The 27,961-nt window shown below is 42.8% G+C and overlaps 1 protein-coding gene across 1 annotated transcript in view; it reads right to left on the bottom strand.

The window, feature by feature from the left end:
- VPS53 (VPS53 subunit of GARP complex) overlaps positions 1-27,961 on the bottom strand; it is a 128,179-nt gene that overhangs the window by 16,250 nt on the left and 83,968 nt on the right. Inside the window, exons 15-18 of the mRNA XM_081805989.1 lie at positions 25,887-25,969; positions 24,848-24,926; positions 11,565-11,713; positions 6,495-6,564 (exon numbers count right to left, since the gene is read on the bottom strand). Coding sequence (XP_081662115.1) covers positions 6,495-6,564; positions 11,565-11,713; positions 24,848-24,926; positions 25,887-25,969 — 381 coding nt within the window. The remainder of the gene's footprint in view (positions 1-6,494; positions 6,565-11,564; positions 11,714-24,847; positions 24,927-25,886; positions 25,970-27,961) is intronic.

Below are 27,961 nucleotides of genomic sequence, written 5' to 3'. Positions count from 1 at the left end.
AAAAAAAAAAATACTACTCCCTTGTGAGATTATACCACATTCCTTTCTCCATTCATCAGCTGATACACATTTGAGTTGTTTCTACTTTTTGGCTATTATGAATAATGCTGCTATGAACATCTGTGCACAAGTTTTCGTGTGAACATACTTTTCCAATTCTTTTGGGTATGTATCTAGGAGTGAAATTGCTGGGTCGTATGGTAACTCTATGTTTCACTTTTCGAGAAACTGCCGAAGTGCTTCCCACAATTTCGGCATTTTACATTCTCACCAGAAGTGGAGGAGAGTTCCAATTCCTCCATGTCCTTGCTGGAACTGATTTTTGTCTATGGTGTGGGGTAAAGGTCAAGAATAATTTTTTCCCCCATTTGGATATTCAATTAGCACTATTTATTGAGAAGACCATCCCTTCCCAACGGAACTACAGTACCACTAGGTCATAAATCAAGTGTCTACGTATGTGTGGGTCTATTTCTGAACTGGATTCTGTTCTGTTGGCCTATCTGTCCCTGCTGCCAGGACCGCACAGCCCTAATTAAGACAGCATTAAAGTAAGTCTTGATATCCGGAGATGTAAGTCCTCCGACTCTGTTTTTTTAAAAGATTATTTTAGGTATTCTTAAGTCTTTTGCATTTCTACCTAACTTTTAGAATCAGCTTATCAATTTACACCCACACTCCCATACACCCTCCAACCCAACCCTTGGTGGTTTACTGTATCTATAGATTAATTCTGGAAGAATTGACATCTTCTTAATATTGAGTCTTTTAATCTATGAACTTGAGCTACCCTGCCATTTTAATGTTTCTTAATATTGTGTTGTTTTCTGTGTAGAAGACTTGAAAATTTTTTGACAGATTCATTCCTGGGCTGTTTCCTGATGCTACTGTATACGGTTTCATTTAAAGTTTTCATTTCAAATTGTTTGTTGCTGGGATATAAAAATATGAAAAATAATTTTAATACTGACCTTATATTCTACAACTCTGCTAAATTTGTATTCTAATAGTTTACCTGTAGATTTCTGGGGACACTGTCATTCATAATCATATTCTCTGTGAAAAATAAGTTTTACTTTCTTTTAAATCTGTACCTATCTTTTATTTAAGAATCAATTTCCTTTTTGTCTTACTTATTGTTCTGAACAACAGAACTTCAAGGGCAATATAGGAGAGAAATGGCTAGAGAGAAACGGTGGTAGCAGACATCCTTGTCTTATTCCTAGTGTGAAGACAGAATCTTTTTTTTTTTTATTTAAGATTTTATTATTTATCTGACAGAGAGAGACACAGTGAGAGAGGGAACACAAGCAGGGGGAGTAGGAGAGGGAGAAGCAGGTTTCCTGCTGAGCAGGGAGCCGGATGTGGGGCTCGATCCCAGGACCCTGGGATCATGACCTGAGCCGAAGGCAGACGCTTAACGACTGAGCCACCCAGGCGCCCCAAGACAGAATCTTTCTATAATTGACCATTAAGCGTGTTTATTGTAATGTTTTTTTCATTTACTGATTCCTTGATTACCCAAGCTTACTTGGTCCTTCCATCTCCAGGGCCTTGCTGACCCTGCTGATGGTTGTAAACTCCTCTGGGGTGTGGCTATGTCTGTCTCCTTGCTGTGTGTGGCACAACGGGAGGACCCTTTTGACTGAGTGGTAGAAGCTCTCAGTGGGAAGGATGATCTCATAGAAATCAAGGTGGGCCACAGCCTAATGAGACAGAGAAAAGTGAGTGATCGGGTAGGTAAGAGATGCAAAAAGCTCACAAAAGGGAGAAAGCTTCACAACTGGGACAGTAGCACATGCGCACAAAAATTGGAAGGAGAAAGTTCAGTTTTTCTGAACATAAGTTCTTTTCTTTAAAAACTTTTTTTAATTAAAAAAATTTTTAAGTAGGCTCAGCATGAAGAAGCACAACATGGGGCTTGAACTCACGACCCTGAGGTTAAGACCTGAGCCGAGGGCGCCTGGGTGGTTCAGTCGGTTAAGCGACTGCCTTCAGCTCAGGTCATGATCCTGGAGTCCCTGGATCGAGTCCCGCATCGGGCTCCCTGCTCGGCAGGGAGTCTGCTTCTCCCTCTGACCCTCCCCCCTCTCATGTGCTCTCTGTCTCTCTCATTCTCTCTGTCTCAAATAAATAAATAAAATCTTAAAAAAAAAAAAAAAGACACTGTCATTCTCATCACACCGCATCCATGCCTCTGGTCCAGCGGCTCTCACCAGGGGTGGTTTGGCTACACCTTCACTCGTGCTCGGATGTTTGGCAATGTCTGGAGACATCTTCCCTTGTCAAAATCGGGAGGGTGTTGCTGGCAGCTAGTGGGTAGTGGTGCGGGGTGCTGGTAAACATCCCACAATGCACAGGACAGCCCCACAGTGAAAGGTTCCCTGGCCTGAAATGTCAACAGTGCAGGGGATGAAAACCCTGCTGTCAATGCTCCGTATCCCTCACTTAATTTTTTTGAGGTAAAATGTACATATATTGGAATGTACGATTCTGAATTGCATAATTCTGACAAATGCGTTTAGCCTTGTAATGCACACCCTCTCCTAAGTTTCTGTATAAAACCTTTATCAGGTGCAACCATCTTACTTCTATTCCTACTTTGCTGAGGTGGTGGTGTTTTTAAATCTATCGCTTATGGGTATTACATTGTTATTGATCCACTTGCTTTTTTTAAAGGAGTGCTTAAAAACACTCTACCACACTTTGGAGATTTACTGAGAACTGTGCCCAAGAATATTTTCTCATTTTTTCCAACTGCCATTATGCATGTACTACCTGATTCTCTTTTTCCTTTTCCTTGGTGTTTGGGCTTAAAAGAAAAAAATCTAAATTTTGCTTTAAATATTTTTTCCAGGTGGTTTTGAATTATGTGAATTTTTAAAAAGTTAGTATGGTCAAAATGTGTGTGTGTGTGTGTATATATATATATATACACACATATATATATATATATGATGGAATATTATTCAGCTGTAAGAAGGAAGGAAATTTTGAAACATGGATAAACCCTGAAGACATGCTAAGTGAAATAAGCCAGACACAAAAGGACAGATATTGTATGATTCTACTTAGATGAGGTACGTAGAGCAGTCATATTCACAGGGACAGGAAGCAGAATGGTGGTTGGCAGGAGGGAAGTTACTGTTTAATGGGAATGGAGTTTCAGTTTAAGAAGATGACAAGGTCTGGAGGTGGATGGTTGCACAACAGTAGTACTTAATACTACTGCACACTTAAAAATGGTTAAAATGGTCAACTTTATGTTATGTATGTTTTGCCACAATAAAAACAAGGTCAATATGTATATAAAGATAATACAAAGGAAAAGAAAATAACTTCACAGCTCAAAACATTTCAAACTCCATAATATGATAGATCTGGAAGGGGCGTGTAAGAGTCTGATTCAGTGCTCTTATTTAAACATGAGGAAACTGAGCCTAGAGCGGGGAAGCAATGGCTCATGATCACAGGGACCATTAACAGCAGAGTAAGGACTGGACCTTAAGTCTCAGGGTCCTTTTTCCCACACCATATTGTGGGGCTTTCTCTATGGTAATTTTGTGCAAATGGATTCTATTTCTATTGACTGCTCAGTCACAGATACCATCGCCATAAGACTAATTAATGACCCTGCAAATCCCGTAAGATTCTCTGAAAGATCACGATCTAGGAAGAAGCATTATGAATATCGGTATGGTTCAGTTCCATGTGCCCTTGCAATTGCTCAAGAGGACTCTGGGGCCCACAGATAAATAATTCACTTTATGTAGTAATCAAGAAGAGAATAAAGAGCAGGAAGATGTCTCCTTTCCTATTTTCGGCACAAGTATTGAAGATAATCTAAATTTAGGATCTAGTAGTGCCTTTGTGGCAAAGCAAAGGCAGCTGAGATTAGGCTAAATCTTAGCTTTCAATTCCACAGCTTTTGTGAAAGCTTGGATTAGAACTGCTACAAGACCTGAGTCAGAATCTGTTGCAGTCTTTGTTAACTACCTGATTCCTACGGTTCTGCTGCCCAAGTAAACCATGCCTCCAGCCATAGGACTGCTTGAGTTTCTCAGCTCAGATTCTCGGGGCAAGCGTGGACCTGGCTACACCTGAACTTCATGTGGGAATCCATCAAGGGTCACCTTGCCCTGCAGTTCCCATCCGTGCCCTCTTCCAGGATGGGCTCCCTTATCACCCACTCCCATTTGCCTTGTGAACAAAGTAAAATCCCAGCTTCACAGATGGTTTTCTCATCCACATCTCAAAGCAGAAGTTAATACTGGCCAAACTGCTATTTTTCAGAAGATATGGGCTTCGACTCCAAGCTGATTATTTTAACACTCTTTTGAAAAAGAGAAAATCTGAGGAACATAGATATGATATTGGATTTATGCGACAGTATGAAAATATCATGGTTATCAGACACTAAATCAGCTAGTATGGCCCAGGCAAAGCTGCAAACTCATGAAAACATGTTCCCAACGAGCCAACTTTATGTTCCAGTGGCTTCATCAAGTCTAGAGAGAACATTAGTAACTCGTAACTCTAAAGCTTCTCTTAGATACACAGGTCATTACTCCACATCCTCTCTGATTATACACAACAGTGAGGTGGACAGAATGAATTCCCAGTGAACAGGTACTGATGAAACTGGAGACATGCTGAGGCATTATTCTGCTGTCTCCAATGGAGAGAATTACTTCTATGCTTATGACATTGAAGAGTCAAGAATTTCAAAACACTGAAACTCTACAGTCAGTGTCTGTCTGAATCCATGCAACCTCCCAGGAAGCTTTCTGAGACAATACTTTTGACTCTGGCTTTTAAAGCTGGTCAGCCAGATAGCCTGCAGCAAGTAGCAACCAGATGTCATTACCAGGTGAGGCAGGTACTGAAAGCAGAAACAAAGGCACATTCTTGGTCTGAGAAAGCGAAAATTAGGAAGAGCTGGAATCTGCCAGGGGCTTACATGTGCCAGGCACTGCATCAAGCACTTGACGTGCACGGTCTTGTTCAATCCTCACAACTGCCCTGCAAGGTGGGACCACGTCATCCCCATTTTCCAGATGAGGACACTAACGTGCTGGGAGGTTTGTCGAAGGACAAGCAGTTGCTGTGTTGCAGAGAGAGGATTTAGCTGCACACCTTCATGATTCTGCACCCCAGGATCTTCATGCTCACACCATACTGCTTTTTCATAAGCTAGAAAGGCGATGGCCTTACAAAAAGAGTATAAAAACTTTTTGTATAAGTACAAAAGGAGTATAAAAAGAGTATTAAAATAGAGTGCACATATCAGATTCAAGAGATTCCTGATGTTCACAGCTATTACATCTCCGGCTTCGATACTTCACGAGAGATCCATGATGCACTGGGCACATGCCAACTTGCCGTCTTCCGGGGACATGACTTGGGTCGGCAACGCTTGAGGGCCCAGGGTGAGGGCAAGTCACTGAGCTGGGAAACAGCTGAGCCTCTACCAAGTCGACTAACTTGGTGGAAGAGCAAGACTTACGGAAATGTCTTGAATTATATTATCTTACTTAAAAATGTTGTTGGGAGTTCTTTCAAATATAAAATGTAACTGGAACAGGTTAAATGTTGCTACACAGAAGTCTAGAGAGGATTTATTTTAATGAATATATGAGAATCATTTATGATCAGTACATGAATAGCTTGTATCTGAATAGGTGTTTGTCAACGATTAGGGGCTGAATTATTGTTTTTGTTTTTAAAGTAGCTTAAACTGTTCTCCAAATTCAAGCTGCTCAGATTTCAGACAGTCTGGATAGGTGGTGGCTGAAAAGAGGTGACTCCGCTGCAGCATGTAACTCAACTCACCAGTGCTGAGGGGATACAGCCGGTGAGGAGAGGTCTTGAAGCACAGAATTCAAGTGAACAGAGCGGGGTTAATCAAGGAAGGCTTCTTGGGTGAGGTGAACAGCGTCTCAGTACCAAAAGGAGAAGCCTTTCTTTGCTTGCTACTCTGAAGTGGTGTCTGCCCAACCACTACGGGATCCAAAATAATCAGAGCCTTTGCGGCTCCCTCTGCCTGGACCTTTCACTCCTAGTTCTTCTCAAGCGCCAGCTCTCGGAGGAGCCTTTGCGGGGTGTCCAATCTAAAGCCATTACTCCCTCATGCCCCTAAGATATTCTTTCACAGAACCTAGTTTTATACCCTTTAGCATACTCAAGGTAAAACTATCTTCTCATTTATTTGTTAACTCACATCTTATCTGTCTCTTCTTACTAGGCTGTGAGCACCACGAAGGAAAGAGCTTTTCTGTTTTGTTCACTGCGGTACGCCTGGGTCCAGCACAACGGCCGGGTGCTCAACAAAAATGGTTTAAATAAGTGGATGAATTAAGCTGCCAGGTCATCCTTCTGTCCCCAAACGGGAAATTGGCAATTTTATTTCTTCAGAGTAAATCCCTACTAGAAAGATTTGTGTTTGACCTAAGACAAAAGCCATAAGAAAAAGACTCTGTACCGATTCTTCTCACCTGTTCTGCTCCCACCATGCTAATTGGCTTGCACTTGAAGAGGTGGGTGATGAACTTGGGAATGAAGGAGCTGTGAATAAAAAAAAAGGGACAAATTAGGCTTATTTTCTCTCTCTCTCTCTTAAGATTTTACTTATTTTAGAGAAAGCATGTACCAGTGAGGGTGAGGAGAAGAGGGAGAGGGACAAGCAGACTCCATGCTGAACGCAGAGCCTGACGTGGGGCTCGATCTCATGACCCTGAGAGCATGACCTGAGCCGAAATCAAGAGTCAGATGCTTAGCAGACTGAGCCACCCAGGTGCCCCAGGCTTATTCTCTTTTTGGTAAAGAACTGCAGAAACTTTTTTAAGATTTATTTATCCATGAGAGAGAGAGAGAGAGAGAGGCAGAGGGAGAAGCAGGCTCCCGCAGAGCAGGGAGCCTGATGTGGGGCTCGATCCCAGGACTGCAGGATCATGACCTGAGCCAAAGGCAGACACTTAACCGACTGAGCCACCCAGGCGCCCCAGAAACTTTTTTAAAGGCCCTACTTCCTTTCACAAGAAAACAGAAATCAAAGTAGATGCTACTGTGGCCTCCTGGCATTCACTGCCTTCTGTTTCTTTCCAGCCCAAACCCTGGTTTTATTTAGGTATATGTGGTTTTAGAATGCTGGGGAAAAGCTGATCCCTCCTAAACTGCAGAGGTGAATTCTAATTAGCCTCAGCCAGTCAGAACATGGCATTCCCTTGTTGACTGTTGCTGGTCCTGAGGTGGGGACATGATCTAAGCCAGCCAATCAGACCAGAGGAATGGACTTCATTGCATGGCTGGGGGAAGTCTTTCTCTCCTTCTTCAGGGTATTCTTACATTTGGACAGAACACCTAGAGCCACTTTGTCACCATTTTAAGGATGAAGCCAGCCCCAAGGAGAGCAGGGTAGAGTAAGGAACTTGGGTCCTTAGTGACATTGCTGAACCACTGAATCAACCATCTTTGGATGTGTCCTACCTCTGACCTTCTGGTTATACGAAATACAAAGTTCATCTTATGTTTAAGTGAGTTTAAGTCACGGCTTCTATTACTAGCATCTGAAAACACCCTAACAGACAAGATAGTGAGATAGTTATAGGATGTTAAATGCAAAGACAGGAAATAATTGCAAAGGGAGTAACTCTCAGAACAAGGGAAAAAATATATGATCTCTGAAAAATTTACTGGGGACTGAAGGGCAAGCTGGTTTGGGGAAAGGGAGAAGGAATTTTAATAGGGCAGGAGGGCTTTTTAGAAAAAACTGTGGGGCTTGAGTAGGGAAAGCTATTGTACAGGTGCAGAATGGAAGGTGTGGGGATGAGAAATGCCTATAACCAAGGCCAGACCCAGGGTGGACTGATGAGGAGAACATAGGGCCCATGACCAAGGGAGGAGGGATAATAAAACAGGGTGTGGAGGTCAAGATAAAGGCTGGCTAGCTCCCTCCTCTCCCACTCTGCAAAAGCTGCTCTCAGGGCCATGCCTCCCCCTCTCCGATCTCTCTACACATCTGTGCCTGCTCAAATACCCCATGGAGTACTGGTCACCTCACTGGAATGGCACTGGCACCTCAATTCCAGCGTATCTGGGACTCAGCCCCACCCTGGAACCCAGGCCCAGTGGACCCGAGCTCATCCACCCAGTCATCCAAGCCAGAAACCACGAGTTCCTCGAAACTGCTCCCTCGGCCGTCCACCCCAATAGCACTCAGTTTCCAGCCCTTCGCCTGCACTCCCTTCCTCGGCCTCCTGACCATGCCCACCACTGCTGCCCTTACCCTTCTCACTTGAGCTCTTTCAATTCTTTCCTAACTGGTCTTGCTGCCTTCAGCCTCATCTTTGCTAACCATCAGCTGCTGAAGGGATTTGTTGCAGATGCAAACATGCTCAAGACCCTTCCCTGATTAAAATTCTTGTAATGGCTGCAGACAAGGCCTTCCTTGATTGTCTTGATTCTCTGTCCCTAGCCTTACCATGCTAAGCTGTGGCACCCTATGCTTGATTCTGCAGCCTACTTAATGCCTCTGTGCGTTTGCTTACACTGCTCTCTGTGCCCAGAATGCCCTTCCCTGTGGTCTTGTGGGTCAGTACACATACATCTCTTGTACCCTGCTCAAGGATCTCTCTCCTTATTTTTTTTTTTAAAGATCTTATTTATTTATTTATTTGAGAGAGAGAATGAGAGACAGAGAGCACGAGAGGGAAGAGGGCAGAGGGAGAAGCAGACTCCCTGCTGAGCAGGGAGCCCGATGTGGGACTCGATCCTAGGATTCCAGGATCATGACCTGAGCCGAAGGCAGTCGCTTAACCAACTGAGCCACCCAGGCACCTGGATCTCTCTCCTTATGAAACCTTTCCTCATTCACCTGCACCATACTCTACATAGAGCCCACAGACCTCTAGCCTAGCATATAACCCTCTTTACTATACTTATTTGCTTACATGTTTATTTCCCTCCACCTGACTGTAAGGCAATGAAAACAGGGACCATATCTACTAAGCCAAACCACTTAATTCTCTGTCTGGGACATAGCAGGTGCTCAAATGGCTGCATGCTGAATAAATAATAAATAATAACAAATTAAAATGGTAGCAGCTACCACTTTTTGAATGTTAGCTTGGTACCAGCAATTTACCAGAAGTTTACACATTTTATCCTCTAAACCACTATTAAGAGATTTGTCTTATTGCCCCCATTACTGAATGGAAGAGACCCAGCTTAGTGGATGAGGGAAGCTGCTTATGGTTCAAATAGTAGTTTTTTCATTTTTTAAGATTTACTTATTTATTTGAGGGGGGGAGGGGCAGAGGAAGTGGCTCAGTCACACAACCCTGAGATCATGACCTGAGTTGCAACCAAGAGTTGGACGCTCAACTGAGTGTCCCTCAAATAGCAGTTTTAATTGAGGGGTGATCTTGATGTCTAAAGAGGAAAGACTGCTGTTGCTTCAGAGACCAAATGTAGGCAAAAGGAAACATGCATGGCTTTGCACTGATGAGATAAGAAAGGAAGTTAAAGAGAAAGCAACCTAAACTCCAGAGATCAGATCTAGGGGGAGGTTTGCTGATCAGGAGGGAGAAGAGGGACCATGTAGAAGGGATTCTTCAGGGCTCGAAACCAGAGCCAGGCCAAACAAGTAACGTGAGACTGAATTCATGACTAATCGCAACGGTACACACAGCGTATAACCTTAGTTACTTCTCTCCAGAGTAGGCTTTGGTTGTACCCTGGAATCGGCTCTGTGTGCTAGCCTGCAAGAGTAGGTGAGGAAAATACAGGGACCAGAAACATGTCACGGGGAGGGCGAGGGGAGAAGTCCTGGCAATGGGATGGGGAGCTCATGGGGTGTGGCCGGGGCTGCCCCAGCTGTGTGGGGTGGTGGTGGCTCTTGCTCTTGCCGGGGAAGGATCTTCCCACAGCGCTACCTCTGAGGTTTCTACTCTTGGCTAGGATTTTACAAGGAGGAGAGGGTACCATGGATTAAATCAGAAAACCACTTTTTCTATTGGAGGTTAAACTTTTCCAGATGTGAGAGATGGGCATCCTGTTCCTAGCTCACCCAAAGTGAGCTTAGTAATAAAATTAAAGGGCTCCGAGAGATTGTGAGGCTGATGCCGGGACTAGCGAAGCCAATGGACCCTTTACTCACTTTAACGTTAGCTCAGTCTGACCCCTGTGCAACCACACCAGAGATTTTTGGCCATAGTAAAATTTTAAAGAGACATTGTTTCTACCGAGGGTATGGGTGTGTCACAATGTGATTTATCAGCAATGCCTTTAACACACACTGATGAGCACTCAGAGAGTGAAGGGAACGTCAACTCCTGGTTCATGTGCCATATTGCAAACATTAACGCCTCCCTGGAGAGTCTACTCGACCCTTTTCTGACAAACTAGAAACTGAAGCTAATGCCACAAGCCCCTCCATTAATTGCTGTTCCTTAGGGATTTATTTATGAGGGAGAGAGAGAGCCTTAATTGAATACAAACCGGGAGAGATTTGGGGAAGACAGAAACTTGGAGCCCTAAATCCCCCCTTGGGACTCGGATGAGGACAACCTAAATACAGTAGCTTGGGATAGGCTGACCTTCCTGAAGCCCTTCCTTGAGATGTGTGTGCCAAAACGCTTGTTTGCTCGTTGGTCAGAGGAGGCACTGACCCTCTACTTGCCTGGCCTCAGGGGAAACGGTGCTACAGCCAGATGCTGACTGGCAAAGGACCAAACCATTTATTTCCCTACTTCCAAACGTCAAGCCAGAAATGGCCACACACGAGGACGTAGCAGGAAGACATGCAATGCAAGCGTTCACTTCATGTCCTTTGGCAATGGGACCCCCAGCCTTGCTCTGACCAGTTTCTAGTACCTTCCCTGGACTCAAGGATGTCCAGAAGCAGATACATTCTGGCAGCCCCAGTAATGAGTACTATGAGGAAGGAGAAAGAGAAGACTTAAAAGAAACAGAACTGAGGGTTCTTACCCTAAAAAAGCTTATAATGTAGTTGGAAAGACAAAATATATACATGAAATCACTGAAAAATAATTTTAATTATCCAAACCTGTGGGGAGGCAGGGGCACTGTTATGTTCACATAATTCAAAGTAACTGTTTTCCCAACTCATTTCTGAGTTTGTCTTCATGCTGTTACTGCTGTTTGTGACTTTAAGTAGTGGATTTAGTTTTATTATGCTTCTTTGGGGTAGAAACATATTAGTTCACCTACAGGCACCAGAATAAGCCCCAGCTGGATAGTGGGACACCTGGATTGGGAGCATGCTGGTCGTAAGTATGGCATTCAAAATAACCAAGTGATGAGAATGTTCCAGGGGCGCGTGGGGTGGGGGCGGGGGAGAGGGCTCAATCAGTTAAGCATCTGACTCTTGATCTCAGCTCAGGTCTTGATCTCAGGGTTGTGAGTTCAAGCCCTGTGTTGGGCTCCAGGTTGGTCGTGGAGCCTACTTAAAAAACAAAAAAACAAAAAAAAAAAAAGGAAGGAAGAAGGAGGAGGAGGAAGGAGGAGGAAAGGGAGGAGGAGGTTGTTGTTGTTCCAGGACTTACTTTGCAAATTTAATGCAGAACTGAGTGAAATATTTCCGTGTGGAAGCCAGGTTGTCACGGATAATAGGGACATTCTGCTTAATGTGAAGAATGACAGAGGTGACATAAGGGCTCTGGTCACCAACGTGCTCCACATTCTGCCACTGCATCTGAAAATGGAGATAGGGGAAGAGAAGCCTTTAGATCCCTCACAGGAGGACAGTCTGACGGGTTCCCGGGTAAGGGACAGGTGGAGCGGCAATGAGGCTAGAGCTTGCTCTCACAGTCGCCATTTTATCTTGGGCAGTGTGTCTTATCCAGCCTGTCGCGGCTGAGTGTGGATAAAAACAAGTAAGCCCACCTTATCCTGGCCAGTGAGATGTGACTTAGGTATCTTTTCCTAACTTGCCCCCTCATGCTTGAAATAGCCTTTCCTTCCCATTTAACTAGCCATCTTGTAAAGGAACCCTCACCAGGCCGGTGAACTGGACTGTCCTGCAGCTGTTCCATCAGAAGGGGGCTGAGTGAGGACAGGGCAGGGGCAGCCGCTTGTGAGCAGGTTGGCAGCTTGGGAGATTGGAGGCGGTTGGGGCTAAGTGAAATGAAACCTGGATGAGGGTTACTTAGGTCTTTCTCTTAAGTGAATTGCGAAGAGGGGAGGATTTTGAAAAAAGGGAACTGGACATGATGTGACGTGTGAGACTTACTTCAAAATAATCTAGAGTTAGGAGGAGTAGATGAAAGAAGATTAATGAAGCTGGGTGACGGGTCCATGAGGCTTGTTATACTGTTTTCTCTACTTTTGCACCCAATTGAAGTTTTCCATAATAAAACATTCAAACCTTACTCCTAAAACCTTTGAGATTCTGTTGGGGTTTCCATCAAGGGAAAGAAAAGAAGATCCCTGGCAATTATGAGGGGGCGGATCAGGGGGTAAGACAGCAGCACGAGGAAGAGGGCAGGAAAGAAGGGCAGGGACTGCGTGTATGGCAGGCTCGGGGCAGACAAGCACCACCGACAGGACCCGAGTGGTCCCTGACCAGGCCATGAACACAAATGAGAGACCTGCTTGGCTCAAGCTCTAACCATCAGAGAAATGGGAGAAATGCTCTGGAAAACGTCTACAGTAAAACAGGGAATGAAGCAATGCTGCGGTGCTTCTCCTGCCTTGGATACATAAGGACAAGAGAGGCAGAGTCAGCTCCCAGCCTGCCCGGAAGCTGGCAGCAAATGGGCACTTTAATCCCGAAAAGACCAGGAATGTGCCGGAGGAGTTCTGTTGAGTCAGCCTCTCAGACTGGAGCTGGGCTGTCTGTTAAAAAGATCTGAAGCCAAACACAAACCATATAATATGTTCATAGAAGAAGGGCAGTAGTTCTGAGGCCTTGATGTCTCTGGCAAGAAAACACCATTTTTTTATAGAGCTCTTGGGGAAAGGAAAAATTCAATACTGTAGGAACTGGTTTAAAAGAATCCTATTGTGCATGGATGACTCCCCAGCGCCTGCGAAGCTTGAGTGACTCTATATTTTGTCCTAATGTTTCGTCAAATCAGCAGATATTTATATTTTAAAAGCTTAGGTATGTGTAAGCAGGAAGGGACTTCCACCTTCATTTTAGAGATAAGAAATCCAAGGCCCAGAGACAGTTAAGTCTTACGCAAGATTCCACAACAAAGTGTCAGATAGAAAAAGGTCTTTAAGTTTTTACTGGGGAGAATCAGAAACAATGGAGTAACAGTGGAAAGTTCTATTGACTTTATATTCGAATGCTTTGGTTATGTGTAATGTTTTCTCATTATCTTTCTATCTTATTCAAAAGGCTTCTATTCCCATCTGATTTTAGAGAGTTGACCCATCCAAACAGTGAGCATCCTAGGTGAGCTTAAATGAGCTCATAGGGTGAGGCCCAAACTGACAGATGCTGTTAATGTCTATACTTCATTGTCTTCTCCCCAGCTCCGCAGCAACCCTTGGAGCAGAATGCTCTGGATAAACACGGTCATCTGGGAAGGGAGCCTGATGCCCCCTTCCTCCCATTGCCATGAAGCTCTTCCACAGTAATGGCTATTGTTTTCCAAGTTGGCAGCATTTTATATTTCAACATCTCAAAAAGTTAACAAATAATTATCTAACAGAAGACAACCATAAAAGGAGGTGGTGATGGGCCCTGTTACTGGCTATAAAGCAACTCCGAAGCAAGATGGAGCATGGGACTTCAAGTTCTGTGAATCCTATATCTTAATTACAACTTCTTTTGCAGATTTTTTTTCTTGTTGTCAAGATGGAGCGTGGAGCTAACCCCTCTTGATCACCGCTGGCCATGTCAGTACACATCCACATTTGGAATATATGTGAAAAGATCTGATTTGCTTTAATACGTTAGCCAGTTATGACTCCACTGGTCAAGTTAAAAGAAGTATTAGCAAAAGTAAAGTAGATTTGTGATTTTAAGTTTAAGTCAGCTTAATGACATAAGGAAACAATTTAAAGTACTGGGGAACAATGAAAGTTGACATTGATTTTACTATTAAAAAAAAAAATTTGCAAAATGTAATTAGCAGTGACTCTGTCCAGTCACTGCCTCAGATGGGTTGATGCTTGCCACCACCCATCCCAGATGACTTAAGGTTTGAGCTGTAACCTGAATGGCCCAAGACATGGACATTAGGACCCACCATATGCAGGTCCCTTTGCCTGGCACTCTGCATACATCATCTCATTTACTTTTCACACATGAGCTCATTGGGTTCTCACAGCAATCTTGTAGATGAGGAAAGTAAAAAAGCTTAACGAGGTTAGGTAACTTGCCCAAAGTTACACAGCTGGTAAATGACAGAGTGGAGACAACCCAAGTCTCTCTAAAGCCCGAGCACTACAGCACCAGGCTGTTTCCTAGATGCTTGTTTAAAAAAAAAAAAAAAGGGAACCAAAGCACTTACTGTGTTTTAATCCAAGGTAAGTCTTGTTTCTCAGGGTGAAGCTAATGAAATATACAGTAATCAAGCAAAGTTCTCTTTCAAAAAAGGTAACAAAAAGTAGCCTGCTCTAGAGGAACAAACATCATGAAAAGCCATCAGTAGGAATAAAATTCCAACTTCTCCAGGTAAACTTTGCATTTGACATTTAAAATTTACCCCTCCCTACTTAGAAGTTTTCCTTTTGTGCTTTTTGTTTAGGTGGGATTGCACACGATTGCTCCTATATAAACAACAAGAAAAAAAATGTGCAAAAGAAGTTGTAATTAAGATATAGGATTCACAGAAACAGCACACCAGGAAATGATCACGCTTAGCTACAGAGAGAGACTGTGGGGCCAGGGGCACAACCCTGGTTTCTGCTACCTGAGGACCGAGTGTGTGATTGATGTTACCACTTTACAGGGAAGACTGGGGAGATAATCACTTCCTAGAGAGAGCCCACTGTAGCAGAGAATTCTGACCAATCCACCGATCAGAGAATAGAGCTCCACACGAGCTTACTTTGGAACTTGTTTGTTGCTATATGAAGCTTGGAGAGAGGCCTCCTGAGAAATGAATTTTCCTCAAATTCCTACTTATTCATTTTGATCATGGAACTCGAGAGATATAGAACACAGACTGAGACATGTGGATTCCGGGAATATTTCAGGCACTTGGAGTCTACTGTTCCGGTTTAGGCTGCTGGGCCACTGGGCCCAAGCAACAGCCCATTTGCTCAGGCAACTCTCAGGCACTCTGAAGCCTGTCTGGGCTACTTTTACTCATACAACAAGCATCTGCTATATTTATAGGTACCTGGTGCGTGCACAGCACTGGACCAAGCACTGTGTGGGAAATAAAAAGGGAGAAGGAACATTTTTTGAGCACCTACTCTATGTACCAAGCATCATGTGGTCGACATTCTCACATGAACTTACTGCCTACAATAAAGGAGGTAATAATACTCCTGCTTTATAGATAAGACAGTGATTTGCCTAATGAAGCGTAACTGATAAGTTAGCAGGGCTGAGATCTAGAAATTGGTATGTCTAACTCCAAAGTCCATGTTCTTTCCACTTTACCCTGTTGCTTTCCAAAAGTGTTACCACCCTAAATGAACTTGAAATCAGCTGAAGGCATTGGAGCAAGCAAAATCTACTCAGGAGGCTGTATATATGCAGCTGACGTGGTCACGGCAGTAAGAGGGGGAAGATGCATGTTGCTTAAACTCCAAGGTTCCCCAAGATCCAGAATAGAAAGTGGAGTAATAAAGGCTTTAAGAAGATAAATATATATTTTTTTCTACTCACTACTAGGCCAATGGGAAGGGAAATTTTTACAACCTTTTCTCTTCTTTGTTCAAGGCTTATTTGTTTAAGAGAGAGCGAGCGAGCGGGGGTGGGGGGTAGGACAGGGGGTAGGGGGAGAGGGGAAGCAGACTCTCCACTGAGCTCCCCGCAGGGCTTGATCTCCCAAGAGGTTTCAGCCAAGAGTCGGACGCTTAACTGAGCCACTCAGGCACCCCTGTACAACCTTTTCTTAAAAGCAATTTGAAAATATCTACCAAAAATCTTAGCATTTTACATAGCTTTTGATCTCGGCAATTCCCTTTAAGGCAATTAATCTGATGTTAATAATTATGAATGTTTAGAAAATACACACATACACACCCATACCCACACATACATATATGAAGTTGTCCATTGCCAGACTTTTTTTTTTTTTAAAGATTTTATTTATTAGAGAGAGAGAGTAAGAGGGCATAAACTGGGGGCAGGGCAGAGGCAGAGGGAGAAGCAGGCTCCCAGCTGAGGAGGGAGCCTGATGCAGGACTCGATCCCAGGACCCCGGGATAATGACCTAGGCCGAAGGCAGCCCCTTAACGGACTGAGCCACTGAGGTGCCCTGCCAGACTGTTTTTAAATATGAATAATTGGAAATAATTATCAAAAATGAGTTGATTACATACATTTTTAAGGGAAGGAGTATATTAGAACACTTAAAATGAGGAAATCTGGAGTCTGTCAGTCCAGAGTCCTAATACTGTCTGTGCAACGTGCTAAGTGTGTGAGTGACTTGACTAAGTTGCCTAACCTCTCTGATCCTCGGTTTTCTTGGCTATAAAACTGAGATGATAATGTCTATAATCCATACAGTTACTGAAAGATGACACATGGAGTGCTCTTAACATAGTGCATGTCAGGTATTAATTCCATGGTAAATGTTAACTATTACGATTTTAACAACAAATACTCTACTATGGAATAATATGGAATCACTATAATTACCGTAGCTCTGGGTTAAATGACACAGAAAACTATTTACTGCTAAATGGGGGTGCCTGGGTGGCTCAGTTGGTTGCGTGACTGCCTTTGGCTCAGGTCATGATCCTGGAGTCCTGGGATCGAGTCCCGCATCGGGCTCCCTGCTCGGCAGGGAGTCTGCTTCTCCCGCTGACCCTCCCCCTCTCAATCTCTCTCTCTCTCAAATAAATAAGTAAAATCTTAAAAAATAAAATAAAATAAAATAAATTTGCTAAATGGGAAGAAAAGTTATAAAACAGTACATAAAGTATGAACTTATATTTTAAAAATATATGCATAAAAAGTGAAATAAATCTATTAATTGGAATATTAGTGATTTAAATTTTCTTCTTTTAAAAAATCTGTATTTTTTATAATGAAGGTGATTTGCTTTGGTCATAATGAAAAAGAAATCTCTTTTATAAAAAAAGAAAGATGTGCTTTGACTTAAGTGGTAAAGTGAACTTGAGGATTTCTTTTTTAATTTAATTTAATTTTATTTATTTCTTTGAGAGAGAGAGATAGCAAGAGAGAGCACAAGCAGAGGGGAAAGGGGGAAGCAGGCTCCCACAGAGCAGGGAGCCCTATGTGGGGCTGAAACCCAGGGTCCTGGGATCATGACCTGAGTCCACAGCAGACGCTTAATGGGCTGAGCCACCCAGGCACCCCTTGAGGATTTCTTAACCATGGAGTTCTGTGGGCCTCCTGAAATAGATCTACATTTTAATGACTAAGGAAAATGAGAACAGATTTGAGGACTGTTCTAGCTATTTCAAAATGTCTTTGGGGGACAGTAATGCAGCCTCCTAAATTGGTACATGTTCACAATCTTGAAACATAATAGAAATTACATGCCAGACTGTAAGGAAATTTAATTTGTTCAGTTTCTTCTTTCTTTCTTTTCTAAAACCACCATTAATGGGCAAAAAGCGAAGTGTCTTTGATTTTGGACAGAGAGATTATTTTAACCTAGTGTGAGTAGCCCTAGGAAAAAGGACATAGTGAGGACGGTACCATGGGACCAATGGTTTCTTTTTAAGGAAGCCACAGAATTTTTTAAAATCCTACTTAAAAAGCCTAATTACAATAGCTAATTGCTAAGGATTTATAGAATTTACATTTAAAAGACAGAACTCTTGGGGCACCTGGGTGGCTAAGTCGGTTGAGTGTCTGCCTTCGGCTCGGGTCATGATCCCAGGGTCCTGGGATCGAGCCCCGCATCTGGCTCCCTGCTCGGCGGGGAGCCTGCTTCTCCCTCTCCTCCCCCGTCGTGCTCGCTCTTCTCGCTCATGCTCTCTGTTGCTATCTTTGTCTCACTCTCTCTCAAATAAATAAATAAAAAAAAATCTTTTAAAAGACAGAACTCTTTGTATTTCCACTAAAGCAGTCCAAGCAACTGCCTTTTCAAGAATCAGGAGAATTGGTTTTATTTCTGGCTTCACTGTTATAAGGCTACATGGCTTTGGGCATATTATGAAAAAGAAAATAAACGCTCTAGAATGACAGTTCGTTACTTTTCAGGGAAAAATATGCAAAGCAGACCTGGAATACTTGGGTTGGTCGCTCAGCCCCTTTTCTCCCCTGTAGGAAAGTCATGGTGTCAGATCAAGAAAGGCTGAAGACCAATATCAAACAGGATGCTTGTGAATGCTTGAAGAGCTCATAATCAGGGAAGCATGAATATTTACATAAACCCAGCAATACCAGGCACGCACTGACTTAAGGCCCTTCCACTTTCAGGCAAACTACTTAGGCTAATTTTGCCTCAGTTTCCACGTTTGCCAAAAGGACTTACTCTTACTCTGTATGTATGGTGTAGTACAATCCTGCATGGAGACAGACCTGAATTTGAATCCTGACTCTGCCACATGCTAGCTAAGAGATTTGGGACAAGTGACTTGACTTCTCTGAGTTTCAGCTCCCTTATCTGGGAAAGGAAGAAGGAAATATTACAGGTACCTTATAAATTTATTGTCGGAATTGAATGAGATACTGCATTTGGGTGCTGATTCCTGGTAAAGTGCTCCATAAATAATAACTTACTATCACCGCACAGAGCTTATCTAAGGAAATAATGCAATATGGGAGGGGAAAGTGGTCTGAAAGGTAATTCTGACATAACTTACCCACAACATTACTGTAATCTCAAAGTTAGAGCTTTAGAGAGACCATTAAACTCTTATCATATTTCACTTCCTCCATATGGGTCTGGCCTGTTTAAGGCTGTTCCTGTGTATTTTCTACCAAACTGTGCCACTCTGTGTTTTCCTCTCCTTTTCCAGCAGCAGGGCTCTTGTCTACAGTTGGGGAACTAACAGCTAGATGTGGGCATTTCCTATTTCTGACCTTCCCTCAATCAGCTTCAGGATACTACTTGTTAAAGTAAGAACCCCTGTTATTGGGATGCCTGGGTGGCTCAGTCGGCTAGAAGTGTCTGCCTTCAGCTCAGGTCATGATCTCAGGGTCCTGGGATTGAGTCCCACATCAGGCTCCATGCTCAGCAGGGAGCCTGCTTCTCCATCTGCCTGCTGCTCTACCTGCTTGTGCTCTCTCGCTCTCTGACAAATAAATAAATAAATAAAATCTTAAAAAAAAAAAAAAAAAAGGAGCCCTGTTATTGAGTACTATCAAGGAGCATCATATCCTCAACAGCACTTGTATGCGCCTAAAAATTTCAGTCTATGATCCTGCCATTTCCTATAAACATACTCTATGTCTACCAGCTCCATCCAGCTAAATCTGTTCAGTAGCACTATCTATATCTTACTTTGTCACCATTCTTTGGTCAAGTGGGTATCTACAAACTTTAGTTCTTTCTTCTTCCTGCCCCTTTTACCTTCAAAGTCATTCAGGGAATACTACTGTTAAGCTATGCCATGGAGGTCCAAAAAATGAGTAAGACACAGCCCTCAAGTTGTTCAAAGCTTAACAGGGGAGGGAGATATAAAAAGAATTGTATAACAAAGCAGAGAGTCAGTCTATACTGTGCTGTCTTTAGGGAGAAGGATGTTGTGGGTGAGACAAAAAAAGTGGTGACACTGCAAGAGATCAATTTATTATTATTTTTAGAGAGAAAGCGGGTAGGAGGGACAGAGGGAGAGGGAGAGAGAGAATCTTAAGCAGGCTCCATGTCCAGCGTGGAACCCAACATGGGGCTCGATTTCACAACACTGAGATCATGACCTCAATCGAAATCAAGAGTTGGATGCTTAACCGAGACACCCAGGCACCCCTCCAAGAGATCAAAATAGCCAAAACAATCTTGAAAAAGAACAAACTTGGGAGGACTCATACTTCCTGATTTTAAAGGTTGCCACAAAACTACAATAATCAAAACAGTGTAGTACTGGCATAAAGACAGACATATAGATCAATGGAATATAACTGAAAGTCCAGAAATAAACCTGTGTATCTATGGTAAACTGATTTTTTTTTTTTTAAGATTTTATTTATTTATTCATGAGAGACCGAGAGAGAGAGAGAGAGAGAGAGAAGCAGAGGGAGAAGCAGGGAGCCTGATGCGGGACTCGATCCCAGGACCCTGGGATCATATGGTCAACTGATTTTTGACAAGAGTGTCAAGACCATCCAATGGGTAAAGATGAGTCTTTTCAACAAACGGTACGGGGATGTCTGTATATCTATATGCAAAGGAATCAAGTTGAATCCTTACCTTACACCATATACAAAAGTTAACTCAAAAATGGACTGAAGGCCCAAATGTAAGAGATAAAGCTATAAAAAGCTTAGAAGAAAATACAGGTGTAAGTCTTTGTAATTCTGAATTAGGCAATGGTGTCTTAAATATGACACCAAAAGTACAAGCACCAGAAGAAAAAATATAAAAATTGGACTTCAACAAAACTAAAAACTTTAGTGTTTCAAAGGACATAGTCAAGTGAAAAGACAACCCACAGAAAGGGAGAACATATTTGCAAATCATATATCTGATAAAGGGTCTAGTATTCAGACTATAAAAGAACTTTTACAACTCAACAAAAAGACAACCCAATTTAAAAATGGGCAAAGATTTCAAGTGACATTTCTCCAAAGAAGATACACGGATGGCCCAATAAGCACATGAAAAGATGCTCAACGTCTGAGTCATCAAAGACATACAAATACAAACTAAAAGCACAATGAGAAAGAATGCCTATAATTTAAAAAAAGCGTTGGTGAGGATATAGAAAAATTAGAATCCTTGTACATTGCTAGTGGGAATGTAAAATGGTGTAGCTACTCATGGAAAACAGTTTGGCAGTTCCTCAAAATGTTAAGCATAGAGCTACCACATGATACATGTGGTATATATGTGAGAATTGAAAACATATCCACACAAAAACCCGTACATGAATATTCATAGTATTATTCATAATAGTTAAAAAGTGGACACAACCTAAACGTCCATCAGCTGATGAATGGATAAACAAAATGTGTTATATCCACACAATAGACTATTATTCGGCCAGAAAAAGGGAGGAAGTACTGATACATGCTACTGCATGGATGAACATTGAAAACATTAGGCTAAGTGAAGAAAGCCAGTCACAAATGGCCACATACTGTATGATTCCATTTATGTGATCTGTCCAGAATAGGTACATCCATAGAGACAGAAAGTAGATTAGTGATTGTCAGGGAAATGAGAAGTGAGTGCTAATGAGTAGATTTCTTTTTTTGGTGTGATGAAGATGTTCTGGAATTAGTGGTGGTGGTTGCACAGTCTTGGGAACATACTAAAACCCACTGGATTATATACACTTTAAAAGGGTGAATTTTGTGGTATGTGAATTATACCTAAAGGTTTAAAAAGGGGGCAGATATTTTGAACTAGATCTTAAAGATTGGGCAGACAATAGTGGGAAGAGAATTCTAGGCAGAAAGAACAGAATGAGAAAAGGCATGGAGGCCCCCCAGAAGGCAATGCATTCAGGGAAGTAGAAGTGGCTCCGGGGCTGGAATATAGGTCTATGCACAGGGGTGGCGGAACTGACCAGGTGGCAAAGGGACAGATAATGAAAGGCCTGCGTGCTGCCCAAGGAGGAGGTCATGGGGTGCCTTCAGGTCAGAACAGGGTCTCTTCCCCGGAGAATGACCTAACTACATTGCTTGGCTCAACCCATTTTGTCAGAGAAGCCTCCTTTCATCAACTCAGAATCACCTAACAATTCCACTCCAAGTGGGCAAGCCCAACATTCATTTTTCTCACTATTTATAAAATCCATTTATTATTTTTTTTTTAAAGAACCTTTTTTTTTTTTTTAAAGATTTTTATTTATTTATTTGACAGAGAGATAGAGAGCACAAGTAGGCAGAGCGGCAGGCAGAGGGAGAGGGAGAAGCCTGGCTCCCCACTGAGCAGGGAGCCGGACGTGGGGCTCGATCCCAGGACCCCAGGATCATGACCTGGGCCGAAGGCAGCCGCTTAACCGACTGAGCCACCCAGGCACCCCTAAAATCCATTTATTTACAGCATCAATTATTCAAAGTTTTCTCCCCATCAGAATAGAAACTCCTCAAGGGCAGCCAATCTCCTGTTACCAATCCTGACTATATAAGTGCAAGTTCTCTGTGAAACTGCAAAGCTGGGTAACGAGACTGGCAATTTCAACAAAGTTCTGAGCTTTCCTAGCTTTATAAATCTCTGCTCATATTGTCACCCTGTTTGGAAAGCCCTCCTAATCACAAATTCGTTCAAGACTTCAGCATCCTCTGTGGTCTATTTCAAATGCCACTTCCTTAAGGCTTTCTTCGCTTCCCCACCTGATACAGAGAGATGAACCCTCTGCTTTTAAAGAGGGCATATTTTGTACTTTTCTTATGGTGTGATTTCCCCATACCTTATACTCCTGTTATCTGAGCACTCCTCTCATCTCACACATCTCTTACCCCACACTTTCTGGAATCTAAGTGCTTTGGGGTAAGGTCCATGTCTTTCCCAGCTTTGCAGCTCCCAGCATGGTTCTGGGTAGAGTCTGAATTGAACTGTCCAACTAGTGGCAAAAACGATGGAATCAGAGACAAAAATAAGCACTCACTTCTCATTTCCCTGCAAACAGAAGTTTTAAAAAATCCTAGAAGAAACTACACAAAACAGGATGCAGGCACAAATAACAGAGTGTATGTTGAATCAATCTGTGACCACTTGGATTGTTTATAGCTGGTCATTTTCATCACAAGGATTTCATTTCACTAGAACTCCAGAGGACTCAGACAAAGAGTAATGGTCTCCCAGCTGCTGCGTTCCCTAGTCTGTGGTTTTCCTATGATATAAACAAAAGATTCTGGAGGTATGGTCTCTGTTAATATTTGCTGGTGTGGGTCTGGGGGAGAAATGGGTGGTGGTGGGGGGAGTGTGAGGGAAATCCACTGAGGAACTGACAGTTCATATAAGCAACACCTGGAGTGTTAAACTCCCCTACAACTGTTATTTTACTGGGGAAAAAAATCCACTCTTCTTTTGGTAAATGTAAAATTCTTTTACCAGCTGCATTCCGATCTAAAGTGTGTGGCAGTTCAGGAGAGATGGCAGCTGGAACAGATCACATGCAGGATATAGTGAATGTTCACCAGCAGCTAGGGGATAATCAGAGCGCAAAGAATGAATCTTCCGAGCTGTGTTCCTTTAAGAAAATGGGTTAGCCTCAATTTGCCTGCTCATGTGCTACTCATAAACACCGAGAATACTGGAAATAACACATCCACATCTGATTGGTGGAAGGATCAACCTTTTGAATAGAAACTCTGTGACATCAGCTATTCAGGACTCCCCACTTAGCTTCATAAAACCCTGCAGCTTAAGTTTTGGTTTTCATCCTATTTTTGTTAAATATTTACAATCTACTACAAAACTAAATTCAGACCAAATGTGTGCTTACACAACCCTGTGACACGGCCACTCCTCCTGACAAGAGGGAAAGAGCACCAACACTGGTTGGCACCAGGCCAGTCACGTCACTCTCTTCATGCTCTGTCTTCACAACACTGGGAGGCAGAGAGCTGCATTTCACATACTGATGAGTTCACTCGGGCCCACAGAGGTTAAGTTATTTGCTCAATACCCCCAAAGGAAGAATGAGGAGAGTTCGGTCTGACTCCAAAGCCAGTGTTTTTTCCACTGTACTCTGCTACTGGCCAGTATGCTCCAGAGAAGTTCTTTCTCCAGAGTTTGTAAGAATGCTACAAGGGCCTGATAACTCGAGAACGGGCATCGGCAAACTTTTTCTGTAAAGGGCCAGACAGTAAATATTTCAGGCTTTCTGAGCCATATGGTCTCATGACTGACTTACGCATTACTTGTGTCTGCCATTGTAACACAGAAGCACCCACAGATAATATATACATGAACGAGCACAGCTGTGTTCCAATAAAACCTTATTTACAAAAACAATGGGTAAGACTTGGGCTACAGGCTGTAGTTTGCTGACCCCTGCTCTAGAAATTCTAGAGTGGGCAGCTTCATGTTATTTGGATTAAAAAGTCAATAAAGAACTGCCCATTTCCAACTTAATTAATCAATAAACAAGAGAGTCTTCCATAGCCTGTATGGTCCATGCAATTCAGGAATTTACATTCTTTTAGGAAGGAAAAAAAAGCCAAATCATAACACAAGGCAGCGGGTGCTCCAGGAGGGGATGGAGACTGACTGAGGCGCCAGCACGACAGTAGGAAACCAAGGTCCACAACCTGATCAAATAATATTGTGCTGATACTGGAGCTCAGAAAGAGTCAGAAGTTACTGCTGGAAGCACTAACAAAAACACCCATTCTGGTGAGAGCACATTAAGGTTTTTAGCATGTGTCAGATGCTAAACAAAGACATCTCCTGTAGACTTAACAAACACACCTGTTGCCTGTCTCATTCTCAGAGGACAAGCAATTGACCTAAAGCACAAGATAAACTCATCTCCTGGAGGCCTTCCATTCTCTCCCAGCTGACACTTGAAGCAGTGAAGAACCCGAAGAAGCCACAGGCCAGGGCTGATAGCAACCACTTGGGGTCACTCTTGGAGGTCTAAGAAGAAGCACTTCCCCAAACCTCACCTTGCTCATGGCAGTCAGGGCAGGATCACAGGCAGCATCCAGATCTTGAACCAACAACTGGATGCTGCTAGAGATGACACTGCAAATCAAACAAATTATGGTGGTCATCACTTCAAAGAAATAACTTTTTGAATGACTAACACAGCCCCTGCCAAATCTTTTAGGCACCCGTATCAAAATTAGATTCATCATTTCATCAGAAAAACTTGAGTTTGATTTCAAAAGGGAATGGATGACAATGAGGAGCATTTTGGCTCTTCATTCTTGCTGCATGTCCTGGTCTTATTTGGGTGTGTCTCCACTGAGTCAGGTCACAAAATTCCATGGCTAGTCTCCCTAATCACTCCACCCAGAATCCCTCCTTCACTTCTTACTCCTAAAGCACCTGTTTGCTCAAAATGTTTAAATCAGAACTTGAAAAAAAAAAAAAAAGTTGAGAAAAGGAGAGGAAATGACCTAAGAAGAGAATCCTAATGTTCCTTAGTAAGGCCTACCCCAATCTCATTTACTGACCACAACAAAAATACCGCAAGGCAACACCAGCGAAAGAACTATTTTGAGAAGGCTTTACAGTCTGAACTTCTTGGACAGACACTCTCCACCCCAACAACCCTCTCTGCGCTTCCCCCCACCTCCGACCTGGCTAAAATCAACCTGCTCACACTTTATGTTCTGAGCACTGAAGGAGGGGCTGGCCCTCTGTGGATCTGGGGTGTGGTGGGGAGCGGACAGGAGGCCTTGGACTTGACCTTCCTGCAGGGATGGTCAAGGTAGGATTTCTTCCCTTTGGTTATTCTAGATAGGGCAATAATAAAGATCCCGTAAGCTAAAAATGACTGCATCTGAGCAGGCCAAATGGGAGGCAGCCGCACTAGCTTCTAATGCTTCTTCTTACTGGCTGCTGGAGAATAATCCTGATTCTACAGGGGGCCCTGGAAACCTCTTAGGTTCCATGGTGGCTTAAAGCCGACAGCCTGAGACATGCTGCTTTTTGAGGGGTAAAGGGCAGGCCTTAAGCAAATATGTGCAAGGTACATACGTGCTGAACGTATCCATTTCTCCAGTCAGATTGATTCGTTCAATCAGACTTACATCAACTTTTTCCTTGAGTTTTTCTTCTAGCTATTAAAAATAAGAGAGAAAAACATGCTTAACAGTGATCCAAAGGAGTACCATCATAAGAATACTTAATATTTACTGAGTTTGATGATTCAGGTACAATTCCGGGCACTTTTCATGTACTGATTCATTAAATTCTCACAACTCCATTAGGAAGAGTCTATTATTATCTTTATTTTACAGAAGAGAAAATGGGAGGTGCGACAGTACGTGGTAGGGCCAGGAGTCAAACTTCCTCCAGAACCCGTGCCCTTTAGCACTGGGCTGCTGACACACTGAGAGTTCATTTCATTAATGTTAAAAAGACCCCAGTTTTCAGGATCCTCCCTGCTCCATGAACTGCAGGCTTAGAAGCCTCTGGTGGTGTGTGGCAGTAAAATCAGTTAAAGAATTCACTGAGTGCTACAATGGGCCACCCACTATGTTAAGGTGTTGGGGATACAGAGGTGAACAAAAGAAACACAGTCTGCCCTCATCAGCCTACAGCCAAAGAGAGAAACACTGGCCGTGCTCCCAGCTGCCTCAAAGAAAAAGACAACTGACCAGGAATTGTAAACATCTCAAAGCATCCCGGGAATTGACTCACCCAGCACTCCCAAAGCTATTGATTACACAAACTCTTAAGAATAACGAGTGTTTTGTCTTAAATTAAAAAATGCTCTTAGGGGTGTGTAAATTAGTGTATCCTTTCAGAAGGCAATTTATTTAAGAAGCAGAAATTTAAATATACACACTCTTTAAAAAACAGCAATTTCACATCTAGAAATATACAATGATAGTGATATACAAAGATCTGCAAGTATTCTTTGCAGCATTCATTAATTCAACCACAATTTTCAGAAAGCCTGTTTGTGCCAGGCTCTGTAACAGAGTAGGTGAGTTACTCAGTGAACAAAACAGAAGATCCTCTTTTCATAAAGCTTACATTCTGGTCTTGTTTATGTTAGTGACAAAATTGGAAACAATCCACATGTTTGTAGGGAACCAATGAAGCAAATTATAGTGAAGGCTTTCAATGCTTCAACTCTTCAGTGGCCTTTTCCTGTTACACTAAAAATAAAACCCAAACTTTCTAACTATGATTTGGGTCCTGCCTGGCTCTCTGGCTCACATCTTCTTTTCTCCTTGCCTGCTTGGCTTAACTTACTGCTATAACTTAGGATTCTGGAAAATGGCAAGTTCATAGATACCTTCTTAGGGCCTTCATACTTCACACTTCCTGAAACACTCCTTGCTCACCCCTCCTAAGCAGCTCCCTTGCTTTGCTACCCCCCACCTCCCAATCCTTCCACACTCCTCACCTGGCAGTCTCCTTTGCTCACCCTCGGTCTCTGCTTCAATACCACCTCTCCTCAGAGACGCCCTCCTTGACCAGCTACTTCAGTAGGCAACTCCCTAACTAGCACTCACCACAAAACTGAAGTTACATCTTGGCTTACTTACTACTATCTCGGCTCCTCCTTTAGTTCTAAGTTCCCTGACAGTAAGAAACTATCTACTTTATTCACTACTGTTAATTAACATGAAATATAGTGCCTGGTCCTTACCATAGTAAGTGCTTCCTGAAGATCTCTTGGATGAACGAATGCAACAACAGGTGTAAAAGTGTTACAGAATTAATTAGTCGATATTGATACATTATTGGCATTAAAGTTTTTTAAGTTTTTATTTTTCAGTTCTTCACTGCCTGGATTCTTGTCTCTGGTTTCTCCCTCCATTTTTTTGCCCTCTTTCTGCAATTTTTTTCTAAGGAAACTGGATTGTTTGCTCTGTAGAATTTCCCATAGTTTGGATTTTGTTGATTGTACCCATGAGGTATTAACATGTTCCTCTCTGTTCCTTGTATTTTCTTTTTTTTTTTTTTAAAGATTTTATTTATTTATTTGAGACAGAGAGAATGACAGAGACAGAGAGCACATGAGAGGGGGGAGGGTCAGAGGGAGAAGCAGGCTCCCTGCCGAGCAGGGAGCCCGATGCGGGACTCGATCCAGGGAC

This window comes from Leptonychotes weddellii, chromosome 15 (genome assembly GCF_054177405.1).
Source record: "Leptonychotes weddellii isolate Sample4059 chromosome 15, ASM5417740v2, whole genome shotgun sequence".
Taxonomy (NCBI): domain Eukaryota; kingdom Metazoa; phylum Chordata; class Mammalia; order Carnivora; family Phocidae; genus Leptonychotes; species Leptonychotes weddellii.
This window is presented reverse-complemented; position numbering and strand designations above follow the sequence as displayed.